Consider the following 16,240-nt stretch of genomic DNA (forward strand, 5'->3'; position numbering starts at 1 on the left):
GGTTTCTTCCGGATGTTCCGGTTTCCTCCCACAGTGCAAAGATGTGCAGGTTTGGTAAATTGGCCATGCTAAATTGCTCACAGTGTTCAGGGATGTATAGGTTATGTGCGTTAATCAGGGGTAAATATAGGATAATAGGTGACAGGAATGGGCCAGGGTGGGTTACTCTTCGGAGGGTTGGTGTGGACTTGTTGGGCCAAAGGGCCTGTTTCCACACTGCAGGGATTCTATAATAATAATGCTGCCCATTAAACTACCACTGTTAGTCATAAAAGCTTATCATGCATGCTCTTTTGGGAAGAAAATCTGCTGTTCTTACCAATTTTGGGCTACATGTGTCTCTACACCCATAGCAATGTGGTTGACACTCAGCTATTCCCTGAAATGGTCTGGAGAGCTAATCAGTTCAAGGAAAATTAGGGATGGGCAATAAATGCTAGCAAACGTGCATTCCCTGAAAGAATAAGCAACACAAAATACCTGCCAGACTCTACAAAATGACAACAGGAGGAACAATATTATCATCCAGGTCTGACAAAGCAGGGATAGCTCTTTGGTCTCACTGGCATCCAGCTGAATTTCCCACATCCTCAATTACCTGAAACAGCAGTTGCCGGGGTAACGGCTGGGCAGATGCCACCACGCCTTGGTTGTAGCTGGCCACTCGGGTGGCAGTGTGGCCATTGTTGGACAACAAGATGTTTCTGCCATGATTCTCCATGAACTCAACAGTGGCCATGAAGACCGACGTTTCATTCTCACACTGAAAGAGAAGCAATACATGATTAAGGGGGAGTGTCCCCATCAAACACTCCCTCGACAGATTTAGAAACTGAATGGGTTTCAACCACAAACAATTTTTCATTCTTAAGCCCAAGAGATATTGCAATTTCTGTCGGATATCAGGTAAATAGGTGAACATGTGAATATGTGCGGTGTGGACCATTCTTTCTCAGATGGAGGTGCAAGCTGCCAAAGCCAGAGAGAAGACATTTAACTCTGAGAAGACTATGGAAGAGTTATAGTAGATACAAAATGTCAACTCAGTTCCTTTCGCCACAGATGCTGCAAGATCTGTTGGATTTCTCCAATATTTTCAGTTTTTACTAAATACATTTAACTCATTAGGGGCTGACGTGTTTAAACTCAAGTTCAAAGTTGCCTTATTTCAGTCGGAAAAAACAATATTTGGAAGTGCCGGTTTTAGACTGGGATGTCAAAATCCAAAAATCACACAACACCAAGTTATCGTCCAATGGGTTTATTTGGAAGCACTAGCTTTCAGAGCACTGCTCCTTCATTACGTGGATGCATTCCCATACAGAGGAACCTCAATTATCCGAATATCGGATTATCTGAAGGAGATGTCGAGGTCCCGATAGAAACATTACATCAAAGACGTGTTTCCAACTGTGATCGCGTCTTTTGCTTACAGTGATTAAAAACGAACTTGGCTTACTGAAATGCGGACATTGATGAGAGCCCAGGCACCATCTCCAAATGACTGACCTCCTGCCCTCTCTCTCTCCCCCCCCACACTTTCCCTGGAGTTCTACACAGATGTGTACCCTAAATCCCCCTTCTCCAGATAATCTCTCCAACATTGTCCTGTACAGGGCAAAGGTGGAACCTATCAAAAAGTTGCAGTAAAATGTTGTGTGTGTGTGCATGCGCTATTTGGAGACTCATCCCCCAAAAAGGCAGCAGCAGCAGTCTTGTTGTTGTCCAGTCCAGCTGCCCTGGAGAGGGAGCTGGGCGGGGGGGCTGATGTAGTGTTGGATGGGGTTTGGGGGGGTGGGGCTGGATGGGGTTTGGGGGCCAGTGTTAGATGTAATGTGGAGGGTGGGGTTGGATGGGGTCTGGGGGTGGGTTGGACAGGGTTGGGAGGGCAGTAAGGAGGGTGGGGTTGGACAGGGTTTTTGGGGGGGGGGGAGAGCCCATGCATGGTGTGCTGCTGCCTAGTCTCCTGAATGGGGAGCGGACGTAACAGAGAACTCTGAGCCCCAGAGGGGAGGCATTGAACAATTAACTGAATAATCGATTATCCGAACGATATCGTGCCCACCCATCTCATTCGGATAATTGAGGCTCCTCTGTATTCTTATTCGCTTATTTTTAATACCCGTGCCTTCACAATTAAAGTGACGTTGTTTTGAAGTTCTGTGGCGTTTATCATGATCAATGAAGTTGTCATTTTGTACGCATCACCATTGCACACACCGCAAGGTGGATGAAGCAGGTATATCGATGAGATCATCCACTGCATATTCTGACTAATACTCCAATACGACCTTTCAATTAAAACTATGCATCAGCTCAGTGGAATCATGTCTTAGTTGAAAAATAGCATCCTCAAGGCAGAGCAACATGGGGTTGGCCCATCGAGTCTGCACCAACACTTGAGGAACACCCGACCTTCAACCTTATCCCATTTCCCAGCACTTGGACTATCGCCTTGAATATTATGACATGGCAAGTACTCGTCCAAGTACTTTTTATAGGATGTGAGGCAACTCACCTCTACCACCCTCCTGGGCAGCATATTCCAAACCATCACCACACTCTGGATAAAAAATTTTTTCAAAACATCCCCATAAACTTCCTGCTTCTCACCATGAACCTGAGTCCCCTTGCGACTGATCCTTCAAATAAGGGAAGAGTTGCTCCTTATCCACTGTGCCCATACCCCAATCAGATCGCCAGTCTTCTCTGCTCCAATAAAAACAACCCGAGCTTATCCAACCTTTCCATCCCAGGCAGCATCCTGGTGAATCTTTTCTGCTCCCCCTCCAGTGCAATCACATCCTTGTGTAATGTGGCAACTAGAACTGCACACAGTACTCCAGCTGTGGTTTCAACAACGTTCGCTACAATTCCAACATGACCTCCCTCCTTTTGTAATCAGTGCCTCGACTGATAAAGGCAAATGCCCCCCATGCCTTTATCACCACCCTTCTGCCTTCAGAGATTATGGACAAATACACCAAGTCCTTTTGTTCCACAGAACTTCCTAGTGTCATGCCATTCATTGAATACTTTCTTGTCAAATTACTCCTTCCAAAGTGTATCATCACAATTCCATCTTCCATTTGACCATCCCGTGTATATCTTCTTGTAGCTCCAGATACTCAAACTAACTGTTCACCACACAACTAATCTTTGCGTCATCCACAAACATACTAACCCAAACCCCCTCAGTCATCTATGTCACTTACATAATGACAAATAATAGGGGACCCAGCATGGATCCATATGGCACTGAGAAAGGCAATAGCCATAAAACTTGTCTTTAAACATTTAGACTAAAATGTAATGCTGAATTACAGAACACATTTACTGCACTAGAAAAATAGACAGGCAGGAAGGCTCAGAAAAAGTGGGGGGCAACTTAAGGATTGCAAATGATAACAGGATGCTGTCAGACAATTAAGAACATTTGCCTTAGCATCGGTGAATCTGTGTGAACAGGACACCAAGTGATAACATTCACAGCCATGAAATTAATGACAGTGTTTGATTCTGACCCTGACACGAAACTCGGTACCATCAAAAGCTTTGTAATTAACGGTTAGATGCTGCCAATTATAATGGATTCTTATGACTCCTTGCAATCAGGGCAGACACAAAGAGAAAAAAATCTTTGCTGACTTGAGAGTTCAAAAGGAAACTAGAGAGAGAGACCATTTTAGTGCTGAGGCTGTTGGTGCCAGTAGAAAATTAACTCTTAGTGCTTATGTGCTATGAATTGAATTTAATTGCATTTTGGGACTTTATGATGATATTGAGCAGCCAAGACTGGTTATTAAATACAAATTCTGTAAAAGGTAATATTGATGAAGCCTTAACTTACTTGCTGTTCTTGCAGACCGCTCTACATTGCAGGCTACTTCACTGTCAATTCTAACTCATCAGATTTTCTGATTTATTTGAATTTGAATCACAAACTTGAAAAAAAGGCATGTTTAATTCGAGATTAATTAATCATTTTAAATACAACCTTGCAGTAACATTTCAGCCCCGGGTACAGAATGATTCTGTGTTTAAGATAAAAAGCAGGAATCTGCTTCCAGCTTAAAATTATTCTAAACCTAACATTGAAGAGATTCTGACACAATCTGTCGGGAAGCCATTTTATGGTCAAAAGTTTGCCCTCCTTGCTAAGGAACCATTTCATAAAACGATTGTATCAGATATGTGAGCTGTGCAAGGTTACCTTGTGGACTCTCCAATTATCCCAGACTGGTACCTCTTTATGATAGGAGCTTATCTTGCTAGCAGGCGCTTAACTCAGCTGGGTGTGTTCTTCCCACCTGATGAATGGCTTAGGGCATGTAGGAGTGATTAGTCAAGTGTACATAGGCCTGTCAATTAACTTTTCTTCCTTTAAAATTATTGTCTTTCACTGTTATCTGTCTAATTAAGAACATGCAATGTTTTTGTAAACTTTGTATAAAGAAAGCCACTTTGTATTAGTACAGAGTAGCCCGCTGGGGCACTTGAAGAGCTGGTACACTATTCTCCTAGGTTATTAGAACCTAGCTAGTTTAGCTGATAGGTATAAAGGGGATGCCTAAAATTAAACTAAACTGTCTAAAAGAGGTTTTTATCCCAGCCTTCCAAAGAGTATGATCTCCGGGACAAACCTAGAGACAGGCTTTACAGGTCTGAGTCCACAAGGGATTCCCTGGGCTGTCTCAAATCTGCACTTTAGCAGCACACCACTGGACACTGGCTTCCAGCCTTCTGTCATCACCTCTTGCCTTCTGCAAGTGAGCCAATTTTGAATTCACTTTATCAAATTACCCTGTATCCCATGTGCATTTACCTTCTTGAGCAGTCTCCTACGTGAGACCTTGTCAAAAGCTTTGCTGAAATCCACATAACCAGTTATATTCTCTTCCATTGGTCAGAAGATACAAAAGTTTGAAAACATGTACCAACGGATTTTAAAACAGCTTCTTCCTTGCTGTTATCAGATACCTCTCGTATATTAGAGTTGATCTTTCACTGCAGCTGTAGCACTGTATTCTGCATTCTGTTCTATTACCCTGATGTACTTGTGTACGGTGCAATTTCTCTGGTTAGCATGCAAAACAATACCATTTTGTATGCTAATACAATACTGTATTTCAATACGTGACAATAATAAATCAAGTCAACTGCATGACCTCCATCTCTACACATGGTCACCTCCTCAAATTTGTCAGGCAAGGCTCCCCTCTGATGAAGCCATGCTATCCCTGATTGTGCCTTACATAGATGCTCTCCTTTAGACTTTTATCCAACAGTTTTCTTACCACTGACATGAAACTCACTCATCTGTACTTCTCTACAACCGTTCTTAAATATTAGAATATTAGTTGTTCTCCACTCCTCTGGAACCACCCCATGGCCAGAGAGGGATTAAAAAAGTGGGTTAGTGCCCACTGCAATCTCCTTCCCTGCCTCCCACAGTAGCCTGGGACATAATTCATCTGGACCTGGATATCTGTCCACTTTTAAGCCTGCCAACACTTGTAGTACCTTGTCATAGAGTCATTGAGATATACAGCACGAAAACAGACCCTTCAGTCCAACTCGTGCATGCTGACCAGATATCCTAAATTAATGTAGCCCCTTTGTCAGCACTTGGCCCATTTCCCACTAAACCCTTCCTATTCATATACCCATCCAGATGCCTTTTAAATGTTGTAATTGTACCAGCCTCCACCACTTCCTCTGGCAGCTCATTCCATACACGTACCACTCTCCGCATAAAAAAGTTGCTCTTTTATATAGAACATAGAACATAGAAGAATACAGCGCAGTACAGGCCCTTCGGCCCTCGATGTTGCGCCGATCCAAGCCCACCTAACCTACACTAGCCCACTATCCTCCATATGCCTATCCAATGCCCGCTTAAATGCCCATAATGAGGGAGAGTCCACCACTGCTACTGGCAGGGCATTCCATGAACTCACGACTCGCTGAGTAAAGAACCTACCCCTAACATCTGTCCTATACCTACCCCCCCCATTAATTTAAAGCTATGCCCCCTTGTAATAGCTGACTCCATACGTGGAAAAAGATTCTCACTGTCGACCCTATCTAAACCCCTAATCATCTTATACACCTCTATCAAGTCACCCCTAAACCTTCTTTTCTCCAATGAAAACAACCCCAAGTGCCTCAGCTTTTCCTCATACGATCTTTCTGCCATACCAGGCAACATCCTGGTAAACCTCCTCTGCACCTGTTCCAGTGCCTCCACATCCTTCCTATAGTATGGCGACCAAAACTGCACACAATACTCCAGATGCGGCCGCACCAGAGTCTTATACAACTGCAACATGACCTCAGTACTCCGGAACTCAATTCCTCTACCAATAAAAGCCAGTACGCCATATGCCTTCTTCACCGCACTATTTACCTGGGTGGCAACTTTCAAAGATTTGTCCCCTCTCACCCTAAACCTATGCCCTCTAGTTCTGGACACCCCCACCCGGGGGAAAAGACCTTGTCTACTTCCCCTCTCCATTCCCCTCACTATTTTATAAACCTCCGTAAGGTCAACTCTCAGTCTCCAACCCTCCAAGGACAACAGCCCCAGCATGTTCAGCCTCTCCTTGCAGCTCAAATCCTCCAACCCTGGTAACATTCTTGTAAATCTTTTCTGAACCCTTTCAAATTTCACAACATCCTTTTGATAGGAGGGAGACCAGAATTGCGCACAGTATTCCAAAAGTAGGCTAACCAATAACCCCAGATCCCCCAACCACCCACCCCACACACACACACACACACACACACACATGCACACATACAAGTTTGTGGGGTGAATCTGTACTTGCAGAATTACATTTTACTTTGTTCAAAAACTGCATGAATCCACGTAAGATTCTGTAAGTCAGTTTTGTAGATTAGAATCAGTCTGACCATTGTGGCACAGACAGCCTCACACAGGGAAGTTCACACCTTCAATACATTATCTGGGACAACATGACAATTGTTAAAAATTCACTTGAGAATGTAACTTTTAAAAAAGTTTTGCGATTTACATATGAAAGAACTGAAAGCAACATAGTCATTCTAACAAATGAGACACTTAACAAACAATCCAGGTCTTTTTCAACATATAATTTCAGTTCCATCACAATGTAAATATTTGCTATAAATTCTGTGTCTCACAATCTTATACTCCACAACCGCCTGGTGAAGGAGCAGCGCTTCAAAAACTAGTGCTTCCAATTAAACATGTTGGACTATATTGGCAGCACAGTGATTAGCAGTACTACCGCACAGCGCCAGAGATCCGGGTTCAATTCTCGCCTCAGGCAACTGTCTGTGTGGAGTTTGCACATTCTCCCTGTGTCTGCGTGGGTTTCCTCCCACAGTCCAAAAATGTGCAGATTAGGTGAATTGGCCATGCTAAATTGCCCGCAGTGTTAGGTGAAGGGGTAAATGTAGGGGAATGGGTCTGGGTGGTTGCTCTTCGGAGGGTCGGTGTGGACTTGTTGTGCCGAAGGGCCTGTTTCCACACTGTCAGTCATCTAATCTAATCATAACCCGGAGTTGTGTGATTTTAAACTTTGTGCACCCTAGTCCAACACCAGCAACTCTAAATCCTGTGTGAACCAATCTTTTCATGGAAAGGAAGAGGAAGAAATACAACACAGACTTTCCTTACAGGGCTCAGCTCTTCTTCCTCCTCACTGCCACTGTCCGAGGATATTGAGGGTGGTTTTGTACTCTCTGCCTCCTCCAGTGCACTGGAACTCACAATGGACACCGACACAACTTTACCGTACAGGTCGACCACTGCATAAACATTCTGCAAGGATGATGGGAGAGGAAAAGAAATATTCAATTATTCATTAAAAATGACAGTCAAACCAGATAGAGACCAGCTACGTAGGGATTGGGATGAAATATATTACATGTGCACTATGTTGGCACAGTGGTTAGCACTGCTGCCTAACAGCACCAGGATCCTAGGTTCGATTCCAGTCTCGGGTGACTGTCTGTGTGGAGTTTGCATATTCTCTTCATGTCTGCGTGGGTTTCCTCTGGGTGCTCTGGTTTCCTCCCCACAATCCAAATGTGCAGGTCAGGTGAATTGCCCATGCTAAATTGCCCATAGTGTTAGGTGCATTAGTCAAGACGGTCTGGGTGGGTTACTTTTGGAGGTCAGTGTGGACTGGTTGGGCTGAAGGGGCTGTTTCCACACTGTAGGAAATCTAATCTAATCTACTCTCAAGCACAGCAAGAGGTCATTTGGCTCTCTGCTGATAATCTGGGACATATGAGCTCCTACCATTCCCTTTTCAACTCACTAGATCAGCATATCCTTCTATTCCTTATCCTCATATCTATCCAGCTTCAATGTATCAATACTACTTTCCTCAACTACAGAGGAATCTTGATTATCCAATGTTCGGATAATCGAATGCCGGATAAACATAGTTTACCCGAGCATCGGGGGCTTGTGATATTGTCCGGATAATCCGAAATTCGGATAACAGAATGCTAGATAATCGAGGCTCCTCTGTATTCCCTGCAGGAAGGAGTTCCTGACTCCCTTGGTAGAATATTTTCACTGAAGTTTCACAATATCATTTATAAACATGAATGTTAGTGCAGGGTTGATAGCATGCCCCAAACCTATCACTTCTGACTTAAAAGGACAAGGGCAGTAAATTCACGAGAACAAAATACATTCCAGTAATAACTGCAAATCAGGAGGTGGAGGAGGGAGAGGATCTTGATGCAATTACAGCTATGAGGGAAGTGGTACTGGGGAAACGGAATGCTACTTTTACAACATTAAGAAATTCATCAGAACCTGGGGACTTGTCACTTTGCAGTTCAATTTACTCAGTACTACCTCCCTGGTAATTGTGAGTTCCTAGGAGATAGTGAGGTCTGCAGATGTTGGAGATCAGAGTTGAATGTGCATTGCTGGAAAAGCACAGCAGGTCAGGCAGCATTTGAGCAGGAAAATCGACGTTACAGGATGGAGCCCTCCATCAGGAATGAGGCTGGGAGCCTCAGGGATGGAGAGATAAATGGGATAGGGGTGGGGCTGGGGAGAAGATAGGTGGTTGGAGGTGGGGGGTAAAGGTGACAGGTCGGAGAGGAGGGTGGAGGGGATAGGTGGGAAGGAAGATTGACAGGTGGGACAGGTCATGGGGCAGGGCTGAGCTGGAAGGTTCGAGCTGGGGTAAGGTGGGGTAAGGTGAGGAAACTGGTGAAGTCCACATTGATGCCCCAGGGTTGAAGTATCCGAGGTGGAAGATGAGGCATTCTTCCTCCAGGCATCGGGTGGTGAGGGTGTGGTGATGGAGGAGGACCTGCATGTCTTCGGCAGTGGGTTGAAATGTTAAGCAGTGGGGTTGGTTGGTGCAGGCGTCCCTAAGATGTTCCCTAAAGCGCTCTGCGAGAAGGCGTTCAGTCTCCCCAACTTCAGAGGAGACTGCATCGGGAGCAACGGATACAATAAATGACATGTTTGAAAGTACAGGTGAAATTTTGATGGATGTGGAAGGCTCCTTTGGGGCCTTGGATGGAGGTGAGGGGGAAGATTTGGGGCACAGGTTTTGCAATTCCTGCAGTGGCAGGGGAAGGTGCCAGGAGGGGAGGGCGGCTTGTTAGGAAGGTTGGACCTGACCAGGTGGTCGTGGAGGGAACGGTCTTTGTGGAAAGCAGATAGGGGTGGGGAGGGAAATATATCTCTGGGTGTGGGGTCCATTTGTACGCGGCGGAAATGTCAGCGGATGATCCGATATATGCGGAGGTTGGTAGGGTGGAAGGTGGGGGACCAGGGAGGTTCTGTCCTTGTTGCAGTTGGAGGGGTAGGTTTCAAGGGCGGAGGTGCGTTCCTCCCTCCCTTTCAATTCCTGAGGTCATAAGTCACATGACACCAGGTGATAAGTCCAACAGGTTTACCTGAAATCATAAGCTTTTGGAGTCATTTCACCTGACGAAGTATCAGCACTCTGAAAGCTTGCGATTTTTGGTAAACCTGCTGGACGATAATCTGTTGCCATGTGACTTCTGACCTTGTCCAGTCTAACACCAGCACCTCCACATCATGGTTTCAATTCCTGACTTACAGCTATTTCTGGGATTCTAATTGTATCCTGCCTAGTGAAGACCAACACAAACCCTTTGTCTGCCATCTCTTTATCTTCCCTACTAACTCCCCAGGCTCATTTTCTACGTGAACTAAACTTACTTTGTTAACTCTTAGTTTTTTTTTAAATATTAATTTTAAATACCCAAGGAAACCTTTCTGATCTGCTTTTATATTTTTGGCTAACTTTCTCTGCTACTCTAATTTTTCCCTCAATGTCAATCTTTTAGTAATTTCTGGTTTTTTAAAAATTTCTGTCCAATCTTCTGACCTGCCACCAAACTTTGCTGGTCAATAGTATTTTTGACATTCTGAGTTAATTGTGGGTGGGTCCATCTATTGGAATCTTTTGTATTTGTTGGAATAAGGTATATTCATCCCAAAAATGCTTTGCATCATGATAGCTACACTTCTATCCTTACCTCTCTGCACAGTTCCTAGCTTCTCAATATTGATAAAACAGATTTCTCAATATTTGACCATCAACTGTCTGTCAGTCACTAAGTGCAGATGCAGGGGTAGCTAGCAGTTGGGAAGGCAAATAGTGAGTTTCCTTCATCAAAAGGGGACTTGAGCGCCAGAGTGAAGATGTCTCGCTGCAGTTGCATGGAACCTTGGTGAGGCTACATTGTGTGTACAATCTGATTTTCTTTCATGAAAAGGATATAGGACAATTCACCAGACTAATTCCAGGGATCTCTTCAGTAGCAATTTAGAAGATGGTCCCTATTTTTCTGGATTTTGGAAAAATGTAAGGTGATCTCATTTGAGCTAATAGGGGACGATGCAGGAAGGAGGATTCCCCCAGCCAGAGTGCAGTGAAAAGTAAAGTTTGCTAGATTTCTGGCATCCAATGACATTTGGGATTATGGAGATGGTGCAGGAAACTGATGATCAGGATCCAAATGACAGAGCAGGTTTAAGGGCCCTATTTTACTGAAGTTGATGGTTCAGTGTTTGGCCATGCTGAGATCCACCTGCTGTGGTTTTGGCTCTGTACCGTATTCAGTTGACTTGAGATCAATTACCTTAGCAATGCCTGCTGCTGCCACGCCCATGTCCTCTCCATCAATGAAGATGTGCATGGTATCATCACTGGCACGCTTCACTCCAACGCGGTTGCCAACCTGCAGTGAAAAGGCATGATCTGAAAATGGCCTTGGGCTCAACAGATGGCCCACTTTGGGATGGTGTCCAAGCAATCAGCAGCAATGTGGGTTTTGCTGCACACAGAAACTACATCGGTTGTCCTTCTAACCAATGACCCTCTACCCTGCCTTCCCTCTCCTGATGGTGCTGAGAAGGTGAATGTCAGCTTGACAGAGATGGTTTTTCCACCTTAGGGAATTGACGGGATTATGGGAGAGGGGATAGAGAGAGAGCGAGAGCGAGGTGCAGAGCGAGAGCGAGACACGTGCAGAGAGCGAGACACGTGCAGAGAGCGAGACACGTGCAGAGAGCGAGACACGTGCAGAGAGCGAGACACGTGCAGAGAGCGAGACACGTGCAGAGAGCGAGACACGTGCAGAGAGCGAGACACGTGCAGAGAGAGAGCGCGAGAGACACGCAGAGAGCGCGAGCGAGAGGGAGACAGACACACAGAGAGAGAGACAGACACACAGAGAGAGAGACAGACACGTAGAGAGAGACACACAGAGACACGCAGAGAGAGAGAGAGAGTGCGTGAGAGAGAGAGACACAGACACGCAGAGAGAGAGAGAGACAGACAGACACAGACCCACAAACCGAGACACACACATATACAGAGACGCACAGACAGAGAGAGAGAGAGACGCACACACAGAAGGGGAGATGGGGAGAGAGACACACACATACACAGAGGGAGGAGGGAGAGACAGACAGGGCAAGGGAAGGGGCAGGGAGAGAGAGAGTCAGAGACAGAGTCAAACAGACATATAGCTGAGAGAACTGCAGTGACATGTGCACTTGTTGGCTTCGTGCTGCAAGCAGTTAGTGGACAGTACAGAGAACTGGGTCCTGATCCCAACTGAAAGCCTCTGTCTTGCCCAGCTCAACCCCAACCTCAAGCTGCTGAGATCAGCAAATCCTAGACAAGGCAACCTGAGACATATCAGTCCAAATGGCTCGCCAATTCCCTTCAAATCAAATAGCTCAGTGTCAGTCTCAAAGCAGTGCTGCTTTCACACTGACCAAAGGCACCAAAGACAATCCATTTCTCTGAAATAAAAGATCTTTTCTGTCCACTTGATGGAGCCTGGAGGGACCTTGGTTTTAAAGAATCATCTGAAAAAGGCACCCGTGATAACGCAGCACGGCCTCATCCCCAACATCTACAAAAACTTGCTGAGGTCTCTGGAATGGGAGTTGATTTTGCAACAACGAGGTAACAGAGCGGGTGCCCAGTGAGTCACTGCTGACATGCAAAAATTACTAAAGGAAGAACCCAACTCAAGTAAAACAGTGAAATTAGACCCCCAAAAACAGACTTATCCCATTGCCAGGTCAGACCCTGTGCTCATGCAAGTTTTTAGATTAACGGGCCTTGTGTGAAACCCAGACTTTGTCGGACTCTGTCAGCCGCTCTTACCGTCAGCCGCTCCATCGAGAAACCGTAGTTCTGCTTCTGCAGCGTTCCGTTGCGCCTGACCTCGGAGCCACTGACCAGCCAGCTGACCTTTGACCTCAGATCCAGCAATGAAGATGGAAGCCCGGAGGAGGGACAGGAGACATCCAAAGGCTGAAGAGTGGTCAACCCAATGTGCAGTGAACCAGACCACTGTTCATCAATCTCATCGATCTTAACCTGTGGACAACAGCAACATAACAGGCCTTTCAGGTGTAAACAAGGACAGGTGGGAAGGGTCCTGATGGGGGTCACTCTGCACTGTGATACTGCTGTGAGTGACAGGAAGACACTTCCTTCTGCATGAGTTCCCTTACATTTGGTCTCTGGACACTAGGCAAACTGAATCAAAGTCTCACCTGGTTTTTGATCATGTCTCTCGGATACAAAATGAGTTTGCATAGTGTCAGCCATGCTGGGCTCACAGCTGCATACTGTCAATTCAAGATAACTTAATGTCAATGTTAATCTAATAAAAGGAGGATTTTGTTTTTTTTAATCCACAGGATGTGGGCGTCACTGGGTGGGCCAGCATTGTATTGCCATCTATAACTGCCCAGAGAAGAGTTAAGAGTCAACCACATAACTGTGGGCCTGGAATCACACGTAGGTTAGACCAGCTGAGTGTGGCAGTTTCCTTCCCTAAAGAACTCAGTGAACCAGATGGATTTCTCCAACAATTGACAATGGATTCACGGTCATCATTAGACTCTTATTTCCAGATTTATTATTAAATTCAAATTTCAACATTCGGTCTCCAAAAGATTACCTGGATTAACAGTCTAGTGATAAGACCACAAGGCCTTCACTTGCCCAATATAGCTGACATGACAGGTGGCAACATTTGATTTTGGTGCTCTTTCACAGCTGACAGAGACAGAATTACCATTGTGCACAGTATTTCAAACATGTTGTACAAAGTTGATGAGTGCAGGGAGCACTTCCTTGGATTTAATCCCATGTTTTACATGTTCAGGGATTGTTTGGAAACAAAAACAGAAATTGTCGGAAAAGCTCAGCAGGTCAGGCAGCATCAGAGGAGCAGGAAAATCAATGTTTCGGGCAAAAGCCCTTCATCAGGAATCAGGGCTTTAGCCCGAAACGTCGATTTTCCTGCTCCTCAGATGCTGCCTGACCTGCTGTGGTTTTCTAGCACCACTCTGATCTAAACTCTGGTTTCCAGCATCTGCAGTCCTCACTTTTGCCTGCCTGGAAAAGCTCAGCAGTCTGGTCTGGCAGCATCAGTGAAAAGAAATCAGAGTAACGTTTCAGGTCCAGTGACCCATCCTCCGAACGGATGGGATAATACTCATACTGAATATACTTAATGACCCAGTCCCAATTGTCCTCTGACGTAAAGAATTCCACTGATTCATAGCCCTCAGAGATAAGAGATTCCACCTCATCTCAAGCTTAAATGGGCAACTCCTTATCCTGAGATTATGCTCTGTGGTCCTACGTTCTCTCACAAGGGAAACAACCTGCCCTCATGTCCAGTCCTTTAAGAATTTTTTATATCTGAAGATGTGTCCCATTGACGCCCAATAGCAGTTGTGTGTACTATTTACAAGATACCTGGAGATCACAGTCTCCAAGCCACTCACAACCCTGACTTACAAACATATTGCCATTCCTTCACTATCGCTGGGTCAAAATGCTGGCCTTCCCTCCCTAACGACATTGTGGGTCAACCTGTAGCAGGTGGACTGCAGCGGTTCAAGGTGACAGCTCATCACCACCTTCTCAAGGGCAACGTGGAACATGCAATAAATGCTGGCCAGCCAGCGACGTCCACATCCCACAAATGAACAAAAAAGGAAAGCCTTCTCTCATTCTTCTAAATGCCAATGAAAACCTACTCAATCTCTCCTCATAAGACAGGTCTTCCATACCAATGAACCTTCTCTGGACTGCCAACAATGCCAGACAAGCCAAACAGAGAACAGTCAGGGAATTCCTAGAGGCATGGCATTCATCCACAGATTCAATCAATAAACACATCGACCTGGACCCAATATACTAGTCATTGCAGCGGACAGCTGGAACTGACAACCGGAAGCAGCAGATACAAATCACTATAAATGCTGGAGGAAAGATCACAGAAGCCCTTCACAGGAGGCTCCCAAGCACTGAGGATGTCACCTAGACAGGGAACGAAACGTCTGCAACACAAATTCCCAGCTCGGCGAACAGAACCACAACAATGCCAGTATGTCTCTCTTTACAATGGGGGAGCATTTCAGGAGTAGACCATAGTACCATGAGCTTTAAGATACTACGGGCAGGGATAATAACAGTCCTTGGGTGATGATGTTAAATTGGGGGAAGGCAAACTATAACAATATTAGGCAGGAACTGGAGAATTTTGATTGGAGGCAGATGTTTGATGGTAAATCCACATCGGACATGGGAGAGTATTTCAAACAGCAGTTGATAAGAGTCCAGGAACAGCCATTTATGCATGAACGACAGATTGTATGAAAAGTTGTGAACCTGTTTGGTCACCATCTCAAAGAACTTAACAAGGTTTGTAAGTAACAACCCACCCTTCACAAAACCATGTTGACGATCCCTAATCAACTTATTCCTCTCTAGATAATTATAAATTCTGTTATAACCTTTTCCAACACTAGTGAGGTGGTGTCTCACTAATTTGATCAAGTATTTTGAGGTGGTGACGAAGATGATTGATGAGGAAAAAGCGGTCGTTCTTGTTTACATGGACTTCAGTAAAGCCTTTGACAAGGTCCCTCATGACAAATTGGTACAAAAGCTGAAGTCACATGGTATCAGGGTGCGTTGGTAAGATGGATACAGAACTAGCTTAGTCATAGGAGACAGAGGATAGCAGTGGAAGGATGCTTTTCAGAATGGAGCGTTGTGACTAGTAGTGTTCTACAGAGATCAGTGCTGGGTCCTCTGCTGTTCGTGATCTACGTAAATGATTTGGAGGAAAACTTGGCTGGTCTATTTAGTAATTTTGCAGACAGTACAAAGATTAGCGAGGAGGATTGTCAGCAGATACAGCCACACTAAACTGCCCATAGTATTAGGGTGGGGGAATGAGTCCGGGTGGATTACTCTTCGGAGGGTCAGTGTGGACTTGTTGGGCAGAAGGGCCTGTTTCCACACTGTAGGGAATCTAATCTAATCTAAAGGCCTGTTCCAAAGTACGTATTCAACTCCGCTGCCATTTCCTGGTTCCTCATTATTGTTCTCTCAGCCTCATTCTCTGAGCAGGCTAAGTTCACTTTGGCTTTTCTTTTTTATATATTTAAAAAAACTCCGTCTTGCTCTTACTTGCTAGTTTACCTGTAGTTTTCATTTCGTTTTTTGGACGACCTTCTGATGATTTTTAAAGCTTGCACAATCCTCTTGTTTCACCACTATTCTTGGCAATAATGTTGTATGTTTCTTTCCTTCAATCGATTTTATCCTAAAAGGTCTTGGTTAATCATGGCTAGTTTATCCCCTTCCAAGAATTCTTCCTCCTCGATGGAATTTTCTTTTTGGTGCAAGTCACA

At 45.0% G+C, this 16,240-nt stretch overlaps 1 protein-coding gene across 8 annotated transcripts in view; it reads right to left on the bottom strand.

The window, feature by feature from the left end:
• The window catches only part of neurl4 (neuralized E3 ubiquitin protein ligase 4), a 220,178-nt gene that overhangs the window by 35,168 nt on the left and 168,770 nt on the right, over nucleotides 1-16,240 (bottom strand). For 6 of the 8 annotated variants that reach the window (XM_087983019.1, XM_087983018.1, XM_087983014.1 and 3 more), the window contains 4 exons: nucleotides 12,681-12,896; nucleotides 11,140-11,238; nucleotides 7,658-7,810; nucleotides 599-763 (listed from right to left, as the gene is read on the bottom strand). In XM_087983019.1, coding sequence (XP_087839145.1) covers nucleotides 599-763; nucleotides 7,658-7,810; nucleotides 11,140-11,238; nucleotides 12,681-12,896 — 633 coding nt within the window. The remainder of the gene's footprint in view (nucleotides 1-598; nucleotides 764-7,657; nucleotides 7,811-11,139; nucleotides 11,239-12,680; nucleotides 12,897-16,240) is intronic. The other 2 variants (XM_087983016.1, XM_087983013.1) reach the window with 1 other exon arrangement.

The sequence above is a fragment of the Chiloscyllium plagiosum genome, unplaced genomic scaffold, assembly GCF_037043375.1.
Source record: "Chiloscyllium plagiosum isolate Xiang-an unplaced genomic scaffold, Cpla_swu_hap1 HiC_scaffold_44, whole genome shotgun sequence".
NCBI classification, from domain to species: domain Eukaryota; kingdom Metazoa; phylum Chordata; class Chondrichthyes; order Orectolobiformes; family Hemiscylliidae; genus Chiloscyllium; species Chiloscyllium plagiosum.